The following is a 15806-nucleotide window of genomic DNA, read 5'->3' as shown; positions in this document are numbered from 1 at the left end:
GCCAGATCCCTGTGGTGGGACGAAGCAGCAGGGCTGCCACACTCTGCACAAGGACCTCTGCTAGTACAGGAAGGACAGCCCCCAAACAGGGTCCCCTCTGTCACCTGGGGTGTGTGTCCTGTTCACTCCAGGTGGATCAGCACTGGCATCCTGCACACTCCCAGTTTCCTGGAACAGGCTGCTCAAGGCAGGGTCATACCCAGGGCTTTAATTGCCACTTGTCCCCTTGGCAGCAAAACACTCAACACTCCTCTGCTTGGCTGCAGCAGCTCCTGCAAGGAACCCTCACTCAGCCCTGTCCCCCTCCAGCACCACAGGACTGGGCACACAGAGTCCCCTCACTGCAAGGTGCACCCTCCCCAGCTGGTCCCCACACTGGCTGCAGAACGAGGGGTGCCACTGCCAGCTTTCCAGCGAGGCTACTGCACCCTGGCAGCGTGGTCTGGGGCTCCATGACAAAGCTACCAGTGGCACTGCTCATCCCAGGCCCTGAGCCAGCAGCCAGTGCTGTGGCCAAGCCCCAGAGCCCCGACATGGCCAACAATGCCCACCAGGGCTGCTCCTGGCTGCCCTCCCACAGAGGAACCATGGCACAGCAAGCCCGCGGGGCTCCTCACTACCTCTGCTGTGCCCACAGAGGCCTCTTGGGGTGGGGGAGCAGGGCTGGGTGCCAGAAGACCCCCAGGGAGAATGCTGGGGACTGTGGCCCCGCACCTCCAGCTCGGCCCCGGGCACAGGCAGCAGGGCTGCAGGAGATCTCCTGCCTGCCGTTTGCTCTGTGCTTGTAGCTGGCTCAGAGCTGCAATTTACAATCAGCCTGCTGCTTGAGCTAATTGTGCTCTAATTGCTGAGCTGTGCTCCCTCCTGTTTCACCAGAGAGCAGTGCCTCTTAGCTCCTCTTGCCAAGCCGGCACATCCCGCCCTCAGCCCCGTGCTCACTCCCAGCCCAGCCGTGCCACAGGCAGAGGCAGTTTTCCTGCCACTCCCTCTGCCAGCAAACGTTTCCCGTGTCTGGGAGCTGCTGGTCCCTCTAAAGCCCTCCGTGGAAGAGGTTGCCGGAGGGCACAGGCTGATCAACATCGGCACAGCACGGGATGTGCGTGGGCAGGCGCAGGGCATGTCTCCAAGAGACGCCTCTGCCTCCTGGGAAGCCAGCTGGGCAGCGTTTCGTTGTGGTTAGAGAAGGTCTGTGCCAAGGGAGGAGCAGAGCAGACCACGCCTGTGCCCAGGGATCGGCAGGATGGGGTCTAGGGACCCCACTGCCCCGCTGTGGGGCACCGAGGGAGTGTCACCCGCTGTGATTAAAGGACACAGTGACTGGAGGTGCCAGGCTGGTGCCCAGCAGCTCCCCACCCTTCCCCCGTGCTGATACCGCAAAACTCGCACGTCCCCCCTGCTAATTAAGAATCCTACCGTTAACGGCTCCGGGACGTCGGGAACCGGCAGGGCAGGCGCAGGGCACATCAGGCACCGAGGGGGCAGGCGCAAGGGGAAGCTGGTCCCCGGGGAGCGGGGTGGGGGCTGCAGGCAGTCCCGGCCCCGACAGCAGGTGGGAGCTGGCCCCTGGACTCGATGCCCCCCGGCTAGGTGCGCCCAAGCCCGGTGGTCCTCGCCGTGCCCTGCGATCGCCCCTGGGGCCGGTGCGCAGTCGCGGCGGGCAGCGTCAGCAGCTCTGCAGGCAGCGCCGGGCTCGGGGGTGTTGGAGGGGAGCAATCAGCACTAATCAGGTCGCTCACTAATTGTTGGGCCTCCCGCCGGGCGGTGACGGCTGGAGGGCGGAGGGCTCCGGCTGTGCCCCGCTGCCTGCCCCTCGCAGGTGCCCAGGCTTCTGCCTACCAGCGCCTGCAAAGAACGGCGACGACAACAAAGACCCTGCCACTCTTCCGAGTGAAAAATGGGCTTCAAAGGCAATTTTTCTGGGAAAACTCTTCTTCCACATCCCAAGAGTTTTTCTCCAAGTGTTGTGCTCCCCACAAAGCATCGCTGCACGGTGCTGGCATGGGCAGTGTCCTCCCTGCCCACTGTGCCCACTGGCTGTCTGGCTGGGCAGGCGAGCTGGGCGCTGCAGGGTGTCTGCCCACACCAAGGGGCATTGTATCACAGTATCACAGTAACTAAGGTTGGAAGAGACCCCGAGGATCATCAAGTCCAACCTGTTCCAACAGACCTCACAACTAGACCATGGCACCAAGTGCCACGTCCAATCTCCCCTTGAACACCTCCAGGGACGGTGACTCCACCACCTCCCTGGGCAGCACATTCCAATGACGAACGACTCACTCAGTGAAGAACTTTCTCCTCACCTCGAGTCTAAACCTCCCCTGGCACAGCTTGAGACTGTGTCCCCTTGTTCTGGTGCTGGTTGCCTGGGAGAAGAGACCAACCCCCTCCTGTCTACAACCACCTTTCAGTAGTTGTAGAGGGCAATGAGGTCACATTTGTGCCACATTTGTGCCACAATTGTGCCACATTAAGGGGCATTGCACCACGCCAAGGGGCAGCACACCACACTGAGGGCCATCACTGCCCTGACAGAGGGCCCTGCCTGCAAGCACAGCCTGGCAGGATGTCCACAGCCCATCCTCAGCATAAGCTTGTTCCATCACACACACCTCCACCTGACAGGCTGGGCCCTCTGGAAATTCCCTCCATAATCACACCAAGAGCTATCAAGCTATCTAATTTAATTTCTTTCTGAAAATAAATAGCTAAAGTGGCCCTAGGTACATGCATAAACACTTCAGCTTTTTTGTTGGGCCTGTTATTACTTCTCCCAGCTTGTGTGGTTGTAATGCACACTTAATAAGTGCATATTTATTGCACATCTCGCCCTGGTGGAACACTGAGGAGTTTTTGCTGAGTAAGCAGGATAACAGCTTAGCCTGTAATGGAGAAAAGACAAAAAGGAAAAGGAAGGAATTAAGCAAACAAAAAACATATGCTGGGTAATTAATGACTGGGGTTTGAGCAGCCACAACTTTTCATTAAGCGAGTATGCAAACAGGGTGTAAGTGCTGGTGCTCGATGGCTTCTCTTAAACATGGGTGGCTGAGCGCTCCTCCTGTGTGCCTGTGTGCACAGGGAGGTGATGGTGAGCACCCAGCAGCGCTGCTGGGTGTCTGTGCAGGTGCTCAGGAGCACCCAGGGGGCACTGCTCGAGTGCAGCTGCAGCCAGCGAGGGCACGCATGGCCCCCCCCCCCCCCTGCACAAACCCCACCGCCCTGCTCCCATCCATTGTCTTCCTGCTGCTTGCTTTTCCTTGTCTGTGTGTTTGTTGCATGCTTCATTAACCCTGATAAATGTCTGATTGGTGCTAGATGGGGCTGGGGAGACTGGGCTGGGAGAGGCAGCTCCAGGGATGCTGCCAGCACGGAGCCAACAGCTCCCACTTCTGCTGGCACCTCTCAGGCTGCCCATCCACCAGCTGTGCCCAACAGCACTACCAGGTCCCTGCTGCATCCCAAAGGACAAGATCTTGCTGTGTACCTGTAAGTGTGTGTGGGGGGGAGGGGCAGCAGCCTTGACTGTCCTGGAGCTCCACCTGTCCTGCAACACCTGCAGCATCCCTGCAGAGCTGGGGGTTTCCCACACAAAGCTGCTCCAGCACCAAGCAGCACAGCCACACAAGCCAGGACAGATGTGCAGGTGACAAAAAGTTACTGAGCTGTGGCCAAAGCACCCAGGGCTGCCACTCTTCTGCTTTGCAGAGACCATCTGGCATGGTGGGGTAGATCAAGGTGCTGATGTAGGCCACTCAAGTGAGGAGGGTCCTGGGAGTGTGGCTGTCCTGGGGCTGTGGGGCAGAAGGGGCTGTGCTGGTGCTGCAGGTGGCCCAGCCACAGGGTCTGGTCAGGGCTCTTGGGGTGATGCTGTGACACTGTGGGGGCTGCCCACAAACAACAGAAGGATGCTTAACCCCCCCCCCCAGAATGAGTCCTGCTGCTCTCTAGTCAGAGAAGACAGCTCACCAGAGCACTTTTTGACCCACCAAGCTGGAGCTTGCTCTCTGGGGAAGCAGACCCCAAGTCCCCATCACCATGGAGCCACAAAGCAAGGAAAGGCACGATCAAAGCAAGGGCAGGCTGCAGGAGTGACAGGGCCATGGCAAAGCACAGGGCAAGGCTGGCAAACAGCAAGCTGCTCTTCCCATTAGCCCTCATTAGCACGTGGCTGATGAGTTTAAATCAAGAAGCCACAACAATAGTCCCAGCTGTGTACTGCTGCGCTCAGGAAGAGCCCACAGCTGCTGTTTGAGGTGCCTCCACGGTCCATCAGGACATCTGACAGGCTTCTGCATGGCTGCACACAGCCAGAGCCTGCCTCAGCGTGTGCCACTGCTGCACACGTGTGACACCGTGCAGGTGTGGGTGGGTACAGGGGGCAGGACACCAGTGCTCAGCCCTGCGTCCCTGTGCTGCCAGCCTGGCCCAGGGCACGGTGCCTCCAGTCGGCTGCCAGGGCAGAAGGATGTTTCTTTGTCACCAGAACACCTTGCCACGGCTCTGTGCTTGCCTTTATGCTGGGCAAGGAGGGTGTGCCCTGTGCACACCTCTGCATGTGGCACGGTTGTGCCTTATGTATGCCCCCCCTGCACCCCAGTGACACAGCTGGGAGGAGCCTGGCTGCAGGCTGGCACAGCCAAGGGGCAACAGGGCATGGGCTGCTGGGGGAGGTGGCATCACACCAGGATTCCTGCCACCATGAGAGGTGATACCAGCTCTCAGTATTTATGCTGCATGTTCCCAATGTGATGCTTGCTACTGACTCCCACTGACATGGGGGAGCTGGTGGCTGTCATGAGAAGGGAGAAAAGCAGCAACTTGCTCGTGGGCATGGAGGAAGCCAGGACCTGTGTAACAGGAGGTGTGTGTGTGTGGGTGATGGTGAAAGTGTGAGCTTATGCCTCTAATCAGAGACAGAGGCCTGCTTTGGAGGCTGAGCAACCTGATGGGGTCCCACACTGGCATCCCACACTGATGTCCCATGCTGCTGCCTTGCCTGCAAGCTCAGACCAAGAAGGGCACCTGCCCTTTGTGCCAGGATATGCAGGAGGGCTGGAGCAGTCTGTCCCATAATGGGATGGGTGGCAGGCTGTCTTTGAGACCACCAGAACCCTCTGCCTGAGTGCCAGGCACTGCTCACCCACCCCTCTATGTGTGGCAGTGCCTGGGGCAGGAGCCAGGCACCACTTGCTGCACCACCCTCTGTTTAGCTGCCCTTAAGGACAAGATCTGAGGCCTGACCAGTCTGTGCTCACCTCACTGCATGGAGCACACCTGGGAAAATCCTGCACGGCCTGGGGGACACAGCAGGAGTGTGGACACAAAGCACCAGGAACCCCTTCATTTCAATGATGATAAAGGGGAGAAGCAAAGGTCATTTTCCTGGGCCAGGAGGCTCACTGGAGGAGCAGAAAGCTGCAGCACAGAGCCTAGCCCAGACCTGCTGCCTCAATTATTTATAGGTACCACGGGTGGAACATGTTTAGGGGACGTTGGTGGTGGAGCTCAGCAGTGCAGACCTGCACCAAGCCAAGAGGAATATGTCAGAGGCTTTATGGGTGGTAAAAGCAGCACATCAATCACAGGGGCACACACACCCCCCTCAGCCCCTGCTCTCTGCTCCCCTGCCCTTCAGGGAGGCTGCCTGCAGCCCTCGTGATGGGTTGATGGGCAAACCCACGGACACACAGTCATAAGTCACCAGGCTTTTTATGAGTACATCACAAGGAACAAGCTTTCCCCCCAGGATCAGACTGACATCCTGGAAAAATCATCCTCTGGTTTTACAGCAGATGACAGAAAAGCAGTGGGCTCCAGAAGGCAGAGTCTGCCCTTCTGTCAGGCAGCCATGGGCAAGAGGTCGAGCAGGACCTCAGCACCCCGTGCTGGGCAGCCTTGGGGAAACTCTTCCCTGCTGTAGACATTGGCCTGTCCCAGCCACACATTTACCTCTTTGTCAGCCCCTCCTCAGCCCTAGGGTGGGGCAGAATGGGATGATGTGGCGCTAAGGGACATGGTTTAGGATCAGAGTCAGATGATGGTTGGGCTCGATGGTCCTTAAAGGTCTTCTCCAACCAAAACAACTTTATGATTCTGTGATTCTGATTCTATGTCTGAGCTGGCTGGGCAAGGATGGGGCAAACCTGGCAGAGGCAAATCCAAGCAGCAGACAAGGGAGTAGGACCTGGGGCTCTGGCTTGTGGCTGGGCTACCTCAGCTCTGCACACTGTAGTGGCCCCAGCATGATGGCAGAGGGTCGCTGTGCAGAGGCAGTGCTGGGTCTGTGCAGCCCTGGCAGGGGAGCACAGCTACCTTTGGCTCCCAGCAATGCCTGCTGCTGGCAGGAAAGGGAAGCCTCTGCCTCACCTTGTAATCCTCCAGCGACCTTTCTGACCCTGGTGTGCTGGAGGTCCACAGGCTAGGGCCCTGGCAGCCAGAGCTGAAAGCAGCAGAGCCTCTCAGCCAAGCCACCTGGACATAACACGCTCCAGCACCTCGGGCAGCTTCCTGGAGAGGAACCCAGGACACTGAGATGTGTTGCTGCAGCACCTCCAGCTCGCTGCTCTGGGATTCCAAGCTCATTGGTCCTAGTGTCTGTTTGCATTTCTGCCTGCAGAAGATCAGAAACTGCTCCTTTGCACCGGTGTGAATTACAGATGAAAAGCAAGCAAGCACCTATTGATCAGAGCCCGGGAAAAGCACCATGGGCATTTAGAGCAGATTAACTTTTTTTCTGGAAAATGGGTTCAGAGTTATTTAAAGAGCTCAAGCAGTTCATCTCAGGTCGTTTACCATTGTTTCTATGGAGTAGCCTCCCTCAGTGCACAGCTGGGAACATCCCCTCCCCACTATGGGAAGAGCTGAGCCCTTCCTGGGAGATGTGCCAGGGCAGCAGCCCTCGGCGTGGCAGAGCACAGGGTGCTGGGCACGGGGTGCTGGTCCCTGCTGGCAAAGCAGGTGCACACCAGGGCTGCCCAGGTGTGCACAGGGGATGTCCCCTCAGCTAGTGGAAGGAGCAGTGAGCTCCAGGTGCAGCAAGGGAACTGCGGAGCAGTGTGGCTGGAGGCAGCCCCTGCAGCAGGCCAGGGCCGGGCAGCAGCTCCTGGGAGCTGAACTTCCCAAGTGAGCTGTGGAGGGGCTGAGGCCTCACACAGCTGCGTGGAAGGGCACTGGAGAAGGCTGCAAACACAGGGGGCAGCTTTCCACTGCCTGACAGCCACCTCAGAGCCAGGGCCTACGCTTCATGCTGGGTGGCACCCACTGATCATCACACCTGCATGCCCTCACTCTGCTCCTGCTCCCCACGAGGCAGGGTGCTGAGGCTGCCCAGCACCCTGCAGACGTAGCAGCCTCACTCCCTAAAACATTTCAAGGCTTTTTTCTCCCCTCCTTGTAATTGTTTTTTTTGTGTGGTTTATTTTTTTTTCCCCCTTTTGGGAAGAAAGTACTGGAGTCAAAAGGCTCCTGTGGTGGAATACTTTGCAAATGTCACCACAATCCGTGCTGCTCGGTGGCTCAATGTGATCATCTTAACGCCTGGCTTCCTAATGGCAGCAGCACTGAAGGCTGATGGATTGACAGCCAGCCCAGAGTGACACGAGCCAGAGCTGATAAGGGCTCTCTCCAGGGAAATCACAGCTTTTTAAAGATGTTGGCAGCTACTAGCAAGTACCTTCTTTTTTACTCTCTCCCCCCCTTTAAAAGGATTACAGGCATTGATTGCACTTCCTGTTTTCTTTTTATCACTGTTTCTGCTCGGAGTCTGCGAGCTGAGCCTTTCAGACAATTACTGCGCGATAATGAAGGCGTGGTGGGGTGGCTCTAATGAGTGTTTTCAATGCCTAATTTGCGTGCAGCGTAGAGGGATTTCAACAGCCGCCTGGTTCCTGGCTGAAGGTGAGTGACTTCTGACCGGGGAGGAAGCTGCTGGAGGCTGACTCAGCTGGGGGGGATAGTGTCTGCTAGCAGAGCGTGCTTCCTCCAGCAGAAGAGGGATTAAAACTTCCCCAATTACTGTGATTAAAACACTGGCTGAGGGGATGCATTCTGCTCAGAGACACGGCTGCTGTCTGCTCCCCCAGCCCCAGCTGCTCACCTGAGCAGCTCCCCTGCACGGAGGAGATGAAAAGTGCATGTCCAGAAACCTGCAGTGTAGCTGGGGAGGGCAGCTAACAACCACCGAGCACCCAACACTCACTGTCACTGCCGATAGATGAGGGGTGGCTAAGGGCACCTGCCTGGCATCCTAACCTCCAATGCCTGGCAAAAGCACTAGCAGCAGAGGAGGGTGGGCAGCATGCCAGCCTGCACAACCCAGGAGAGGCAACTGCTGAGGCACTCAGCTCCCACTCCCATGTCTACTCTTCCTTGCTGTGACATCAAAGGGTGAGGGCAGCAGCATGGGCAGGCTGAGTGAGGCCCTTTGCAGAGCTGGGGCTGTGCCATCACTGCACAGGGGCCCCTGGCTTTGCTTTGCTGTGTCAGCCACACATCCCAGCTGCTTCAGGCTCTGCCCACCTATGCTGGGTCCAGACTTGAAAATCTCCCTAAAACTCTGAAGAACAGGCATTAAATCCTGACTCATCCAGAAAAGGAGGATGAGGCCACGGGAGAGCCCAGGCTGGGATGTGAGCAGCTCATGTCCCACAGGAAATGTCCCAGCAGGCAGCCGGAGTGCCCACCCCCACACACTGTCCTGGCATGCTCAGCCAGGCAGCAGGGAGGTTTCAGCCCCTCTGGCTGACTGCCCAGGAGCAACTTTCCAAGGCCAAGTCAAATTCAAAGATTTTGTTTCTCCCTAACTTCTCTGGCTTGTGGCAACACACAACCACGACAGCTGCCTGGGAACTCATCCCTGTCCCCACCAGTGAGTGGGAGGAGTACCTGCTGCTGCAGACCACAAGCCTAGGTCACCTCCAGGACGCTGGAAACACTCTCAGAATGGGCCAGGAAGCAGTGGAGAGAGCACAAACCAAAAGCACTGTGGCACAGCAAGAAACCCCTGACAAGAGAGAGGTGCTCTCTGCACTGAGCACAAGGAGCAGAGACACAAACTGAGACTGTGCTGAGCAGGGCAAGCCTGATACCAACCCCAATGGCAGCTCAAGGGCTTGGTTAATGGGAGGGCACAGGGAGTGGTGTATTAGCTGTGGCAGGAGTCAGCTTTCTGGTGACAGAGCAGCTTCCTTGGAGGACATGGGGGGAAGTGATCGCCCTCCTGAGCAGCATGAGCAGACGGCAGAGGCTTACACAGCCTTGCTTGCCCTCCCTTTCCAGAGATGTATTTTTCTCCTGGGGGTGCAGATATCACTGCCCTTTTTTCATTGCCCCTTAATGATCCCAGTGGATCACATCCATCTTTTGTAAATAACTCCCTGGAGGAGGCTTGGACACCTTGCCTTCTGGAGCTCACCGTGGCTCAGAGTGAAGGCAGCAAAGGTGACCTCTACAGGGAGTGGAGCTGCAGCATCCAGCTGCTGCCACAGCGCAGGGGCACCGACCTGGGAGCACTTGTTCAGAAAGGGACAGTGGCAAATGCCACCATGCTCTACCAGCAGACAGCTGTGGGCTGCATCCTGTGGGGCAAGGGTCCTGCATTGGCCTCAGAGGGGTGGTGAGGGGATGGCTCAGGCGAGGGTCTGAAGAGCCCTGGGGAGGGCTGGGGAGCACTGCAGGAGCTGGGGCACCTGAGGAGGAGCTGCTGTTCAGCAAAAACACCAGACAGTGCAGCACCACACTCTGCTCCTGCCAAACCAGCTGCAGCACACTTCCTTTGGGTCAAGAAACACCTGAAGCTGCTGCCATCAGCACACAGGGCACAGGACGGCCGGGTTCCAACCACTGCCATCACTCCTGAGCACACAGCAGCCACCTCCCCACACACCCACTTTGCTCTGCCCAGCCACTGCCCTGCTCCCCCCTGACAAATGCTTTGTGCTCCACAACCCCAGGACTGCCTCTGATGGAAGAAAACTCACCTAGAAGAAGCATCTTCGCTCACCAGCAGAGCACCTGGTTTTGCCAGCTCAGCCCCTGGGTCTGAGACATACTTGCCACTGGACACTAGCCTGCAGAGCAGGATGGGCTGCTCCTGCAGAAACAAGAAGGAGATCAGCTGGCTCTTGCCCTCCCCTGCAAGGAGCCAGAGGCTGCTGTGCAACTGCTGAAGAGAGAGAAGTTGCTACAGAAAAATGTCCTCAAAAGGGGCTGTGTTGAGGGGGCTTGGAGCTCTTAGAACATCTTCAGAGATGCTTCTGCAATCAGAGCTCTCAACAAGCCTTCTCTTTTGTCACTAAAGGTCTGATTCTGGCTGGCAATTTGTTGCTTTGAGCTCCCTCTGTTCTTTCACAATATCCAGAAGCAAATCCTTCTGTATGACCCAGGCTCATCACACTCAGTGCTAGGCACTTGTTAGCTCTGGCAGGAGCACACTAACTGCAGGCACTTCCTCTCTCAACACCAACTTCCTTGGATGATTCAGCCACCTGACCCCCCCCGTCTCAAGATAACTGGGCTGTTTGTTTGGGTGCCTCAAGTTTGGGTGCCAGCAGGATTAAAAGACAACACAACTCTGAGCTGGCTGAAATATCAGAGCTCCTGTTTCTAAGATCCTGACCTGAAAACCCAGCGTGGAAGCACACAGCAACCATCAGCACCCCTTTGCAAACAGCAGCTGGCTGACGTGCCCAGAGCTGCTGGAGCACACAGCTGCTGACAGTTGTGTGGGCACCAAGAACCACGGGCTGCCCCTGACTTCAAAGGGCACAAGGCTAAAGATGCAATTTTGAAAGAACATTAAAGAAAGCTGTTGGCTGAGAAAGGAAGGAAGGATGACTCCTTCCCAGGACAAGCTGCTGCTGCTCTCCCCCAGGGACAGTGCTGCTGGGAGCATGCCAAGGAGCCTGTGGTGGGCTGCAGCAGCTTGGGTCCTGGGCTCTGAATGCAGGGGTGGCTCTAGCTGGGAGCAGCCATGGCACGCAGACACCATGGCCAGCCCGGGCATACACCCAGTGCCTTGTGCCACTCACAGCACAGCCCTTCTCCTCCTGAAGGGATGGAGAAAGCCAAGGGCACTTTTGTCCATTTCCCTCAAATTCAGACATGAGAGTTGACTCTTCTCCTGGAGAAGCTCTTTGTGATGAGCATTTCAATGAAAACAGGAAGCAGCATCCTGCCAGTGGGAAACACGGCAGCTGCTGGCTCCTGGCAGGGAACTCGCTGTGCCAGGCTGTGCCACGGCCTGTCCTGCCAGCAGAGCAGCCAGACTGGTCCCTAAGAGAAGGTGAGGATGGGACTACACCGCTGGTGCCACCCGAGGAAACAGAAACAAGACGTAGTAAGCAAGCGAGATTCAGGTTAGACGACAAGGAAATAATTTATTCCCAGGTCCCAGAAAGACCTTGCAAAAATAACCGGGGTGAGGAAATTAACCTCCTAATTTCATCTGGGTAGAGAAAGAAAACCGAAGTGACTCCATCAGACGCGGTGGCAGCTGCCAGCTCCGGCCGGACGCGGCGGCTGCAGCGCAGGCGGCCCCGCGGGGGCGGCCGGCCCGGCCCCGCACTCCTCCCATGCTTAGGTGTGGGACCGAAAGGAGCCGCAAGCATGCGGGCATGCCGGGAGGGCTGGCTGGGGAGGGAGGGAGCCGCTGGGGGGCTGCTAAACACGGACCCTGTCAGGCCCCATCGCCTACGGACGGGGCCCTACTATTGCACAACACTTTTGCTAGAGGAAGGGCCAGCTCCGGAGGGACTCAGGCACAGCTCTTCAGCCCGGAGGGAAAACACAAACACGTTCCTGAGGAAAGAGAGGGCTTCTCCATTCTCCTGCTCCAGGGCATCGCCGTGGCCAGAGCTGGCACTCAAGGGCCAGTGCAAAGCAGCCCCTGGGCCCGGCTGCCTCCCCAGCATCATCACAGTGAACCAGCAGCACGCTGGGCGTGGGTGCCAGCAGCAGGCACCTGCCACCTCCTTGGGTGGGGACTGGAGAGACTCTGAGAAGCGAGCAGCTCCTGGTCCTGGTGTGAAAGCCAAGGTGCAGCTCCTGTGTGAGTAGACAAGGTGGCAGTGGGTGGGAGCAGCCAAGGGCAGGAGCAGCGGCGGAGATGCGTCCTGCAGCCAAGGGACCAAGGCCAGCAGCCAGGAAGCAAAACACAGTAAAAGGTGACCAGGCGTGGACATTTACAGTCACATCTCTGAGGAGAGAAAACACTGTGGCTAAACGAAAAGGACAAACCCAATGACAAGCCCAGGATGTGTCAGGCCTTGGGAGACCTCACCAGTTACCCATCAATGATGCAGTTGGGAGGTTTTCCAACGTGAACAGAGAAGGAGCTGCGGTGCTGCTCAGCTGACTCCAGGGAAGTCAGCAGCTGAAAAGGTGCCAGGCACTGGGCACTTTTCTCCAGCAGCATCTGCAATCCTGATGGCCTCCTCCTGACCTGCCTCCCAAACCCAGAGATTTCATGCCAAGACAGCTCTGCTGCAGGAGCTCCTACTGGGCACTGTGTCAGGGTGGGGACACCCTGTGTCCCCAGGATGTCACAGACCCACTGCCCAACCTACAGCAATCAGCTTGGTACCAGCAGGATCTGGCCTCAGGCATGTATCCTGGGGATGGTTTTCTATTGCCATGGTGATGCTTTACTGTCAGCTGGGTGTAAGCAGGAATTATCCCCCCAGAACAGGGAACTGGAGTCCCCTCATGCCTTACAGCATAGTTCTCTCACTGGGATGCAGCTCTCCTCACCCCCAAATGATGGCCAGGGTGCACTGACCTCTGCACTGTGCAGCCCACCCTGGCCCAGCTGGCCCCACGAGGGTGACAAAGCCAGCCTAGGGTGTGCCACTCCCCAGCACCATGGCTCAGGCTATAGCACCATGCTTCAGCAGCAGGCAGGATGTCCCCATCTGCCTCCAGGGCTGTGGTGCACATGAGGACCTTGCAGACGATGCCTGCTTGGTGGGAAAGAGAGAGCTCCATCACATCACCAGCCTCTTTGAAAGGCCTAAGCACTGAGCAGCGAGGAAGCTGCAGCTCGGGGGCGGGGTGGGGGAGTATGTTTTGAGGTGGGCTGCAGGGCAGCAGTCACCCCGTGGCAGGACGTGACTGTGGAGCCTGCACCCAAACACGATCTCTCCCACACTGTGCCACCTGCCGGGCACTGCCCAGGAGCCCAGGGGCAGAGAGCAGAGGGCTCCAAAACCACAGCAAATGTTAAAAGCTGTCCCCTCTGCAAGGAGAGCTCCCACAGAAATCAAAGCACGTCAGATGCTCTGACTCAAGTGACAAAAACAATTTAGACAACAAAAGGCTCCCGGTTTACTCTTCCTCTCCTGAACTGGGCTCACTGAGCAGATCTATTGAAATGATAATTTGCAGGGGCAGAAAGCCCCTCCAAGCTATCTGGAGCTACATTTTCTTTCTTAAATTAACGGGTAGTGCTTCAGTGGAGACTGCTGATAGGGAGATGAGGATGGCTGCAGCAGCTCCTTTGGGCTCTCCAGCCTCGTTGTGCAGGTCAGAGGTCCCCCGGGACGGGAGGCGGTGGCCAAGGAGCACATCATTGCCCGGTGCTCCTTGGTCCTGTGCTGCTGCCCAGCGCCTGTAGAGCCCAGCTGGTGGCACAGGCTGTCCCCTTCACGGCGTGGAGCCCTGGTGCAGGGGGCATCAGGGGCTGGCAGGGTGTCTAGGACTCCTCGCTGTCCTCCTCGCCCCTGCGCCCAGCGTACAGCGCCGCCAGCTGCCGGAACCGCGGCCCCCAGCCCCCCAGGTAGGAGAAGTCCTGCTCTGAGCCGCTGGACCACGTGTTGATGGAGCTCAGGGAGGGCACGGGGGAGTCTGAGCCCTCGAAGGCGTAGGTCTGGAAGGAGTCATAGGGTGGCACAGAGAGGTCCTCGTCTGCCTGCTGCACCTTCCTGCAGATATAGTCTCTGAACACGGAGAAGTCCAGGTCTGGGCTCTGCACCCACTGTGGGAGGGAATGGAGCTGGGAGGCTGGGTTTCTGCTCAGGACCCCTTCTCCTGGCCCCCCACCTCCATCGCCACCTTTGATCTCACTGAAGTCATAGAGGCTGCGCAGGGCTGACATGTCATAGGCCTCCGTGTCCTGCTCGCCACCCCCTTCGTCGTTGTATTTGATGACATTGTCCCTCATGTCCTCATCATCCTCGGCTGCCAGATGGCTTTTGTGGTGCCTCTTCAGGGTGAGAATCAGAAGGACCAGCACTGGGAAAGGAAGAGACGGTCAGGCGGGCACGGGGGCTCGAGGCAGCTGCGCTCCCACGGGATGAGGACAGCCCCTGCCAAGACCTGGCACCCTCGGGCATGGGTAGCCCCACACCAGCTGCTTCCCATCAGCCAGGCTTAGCGAATAGCAGCTGGGCTGTGTCACTGGCTTGGAGAGAGCTTTGCCTGGGCTCCAGTGCGGACCAGGAGCTTCCTTTCCCATGCAGTGCGACCGCTGAGACAGGAGGGACAGATGGATGAAGGCACAGCTGGACAGACAAACGGATGGATTCTGCAGAAGATGAGTAGGAAAAGGGGGGTGCATGAATCAGAGCAGCAGCCAAGGGTTGGGAGGGTGAATGTGGAGCAGATGGCAGTGAGCTGCAGCTGTGTCCTGGATCATCAGCCATTCATCCCATCACCTTTAAAGCACCCATCTGCACTTCAGTCCTTCGGGGAATTAGGCAGAAATTTGTTTGCACTGTGCTGGAAAATGAAACCAGGGCAAAGTGCACCCCGTGGGAAAGAGGTTTCTCAGTGCAGATGCAGCAGGAGATGGGGACCAGAAGTGTGCCAAGGAGAGGAGACGTCACTGAACACCATGCTGGCACCACAGGTGTCCAGAAAGCCTCAGGAGCTACCTGAGAGCCAGCACTGGTGCCAGAGGGCTTGCAGCAGCAGTGTCCATCCACTGCCCTGTGCTAAGCCTAAGGGCACTGCAGCACCTCCATCTATGCCCTGTCCCTTGCACACACAGAGCCGTGCTTGCCCTGCACCTTCACACCTTGCCCTGCAGACCAGCACAAGCTTGTGCCTGTGTGGCAGTGGCAGCCAGCAGCATTCCCAGGGTGCAGATCCTGAGCTGGGCAGTGTTCTGGTTTGTGTGCACCACTTCCTGCCCACATGCTCCAGTCCTGACCCTCCCAGCACTCCAAGGCAAGAGCTCAACTGCGTGCCTCGCCCCTGCCACCCTTGCCCACCACACTGGGACACACATGTGCCCCGTGTGCTGCAAGATGCCTGCTGTGGGCACAGCGTGGCAGCTGGCAAGGAGCTCTCAGCTCCAGCCTGTCGAGGTGAGGAGCAAGCTGGCAGCTTTGCAGGCTCTGCTGGGCAGCAGTTCAGTGCCTGCACACAGGGAGCCCTGCCCTGGAGCCAGCACGCAGGAGCTGGGTGAATGTGGAGGCTTCCAAGAAGGCTCTGGAGGTGCTGAAAGGTGTCCAGAGAAGGGCCAGGAGGATAATGAGAGGGCTGGAGCTGCTCTGCTATGAGGATGGACTGAGGGAATTAGGGCTGTTCAGTCTGGAGAAGAGAAGGCCCCAAGGAGACCTTCTTGTGGCCTTCCAGTATCTGAAGGGGGCTACAAGAAAGCTGGGGAGGGACTTTTGAGGGTGTCAGGGAGGGATAGGACTGGGGGGGATGGAGCAAAACTAGAAATGGGTAGATTCAGGTTGTATGCTGGGAAGAAATTCTTCCCCATGAGGGTGGTGAGAGACTGGCACAGGTTGCCCAGGGAGGTGGTGGAAGCCTCCTGCCTGGAGGTGTTTGCAGCCAGGCTGGATGTGGCTGTGAGCAAC

General features: G+C 57.8%; 1 protein-coding gene across 1 annotated transcript in view; it reads right to left on the bottom strand.

Annotated features, from left to right (window-relative positions):
- Window positions 1–12585: 12585 nt before the first annotated feature.
- Window positions 12586–15806, bottom strand: part of CDH22 (cadherin 22) — a 75027-nt gene continuing 71806 nt past the window's right edge. Inside the window, exon 12 of the mRNA XM_054173347.1 lies at window positions 12586–14229. Coding sequence (XP_054029322.1) covers window positions 13691–14229 — 539 coding nt within the window. The 3' untranslated portion in view covers window positions 12586–13690. The remainder of the gene's footprint in view (window positions 14230–15806) is intronic.

This window comes from Dryobates pubescens, chromosome 26 (genome assembly GCF_014839835.1).
Source record: "Dryobates pubescens isolate bDryPub1 chromosome 26, bDryPub1.pri, whole genome shotgun sequence".
NCBI lineage: Eukaryota > Metazoa > Chordata > Aves > Piciformes > Picidae > Dryobates > Dryobates pubescens.
The sequence above is the reverse complement of the archived record's forward strand: the minus strand, read 5'-3'. Positions and strand labels throughout refer to the sequence as shown.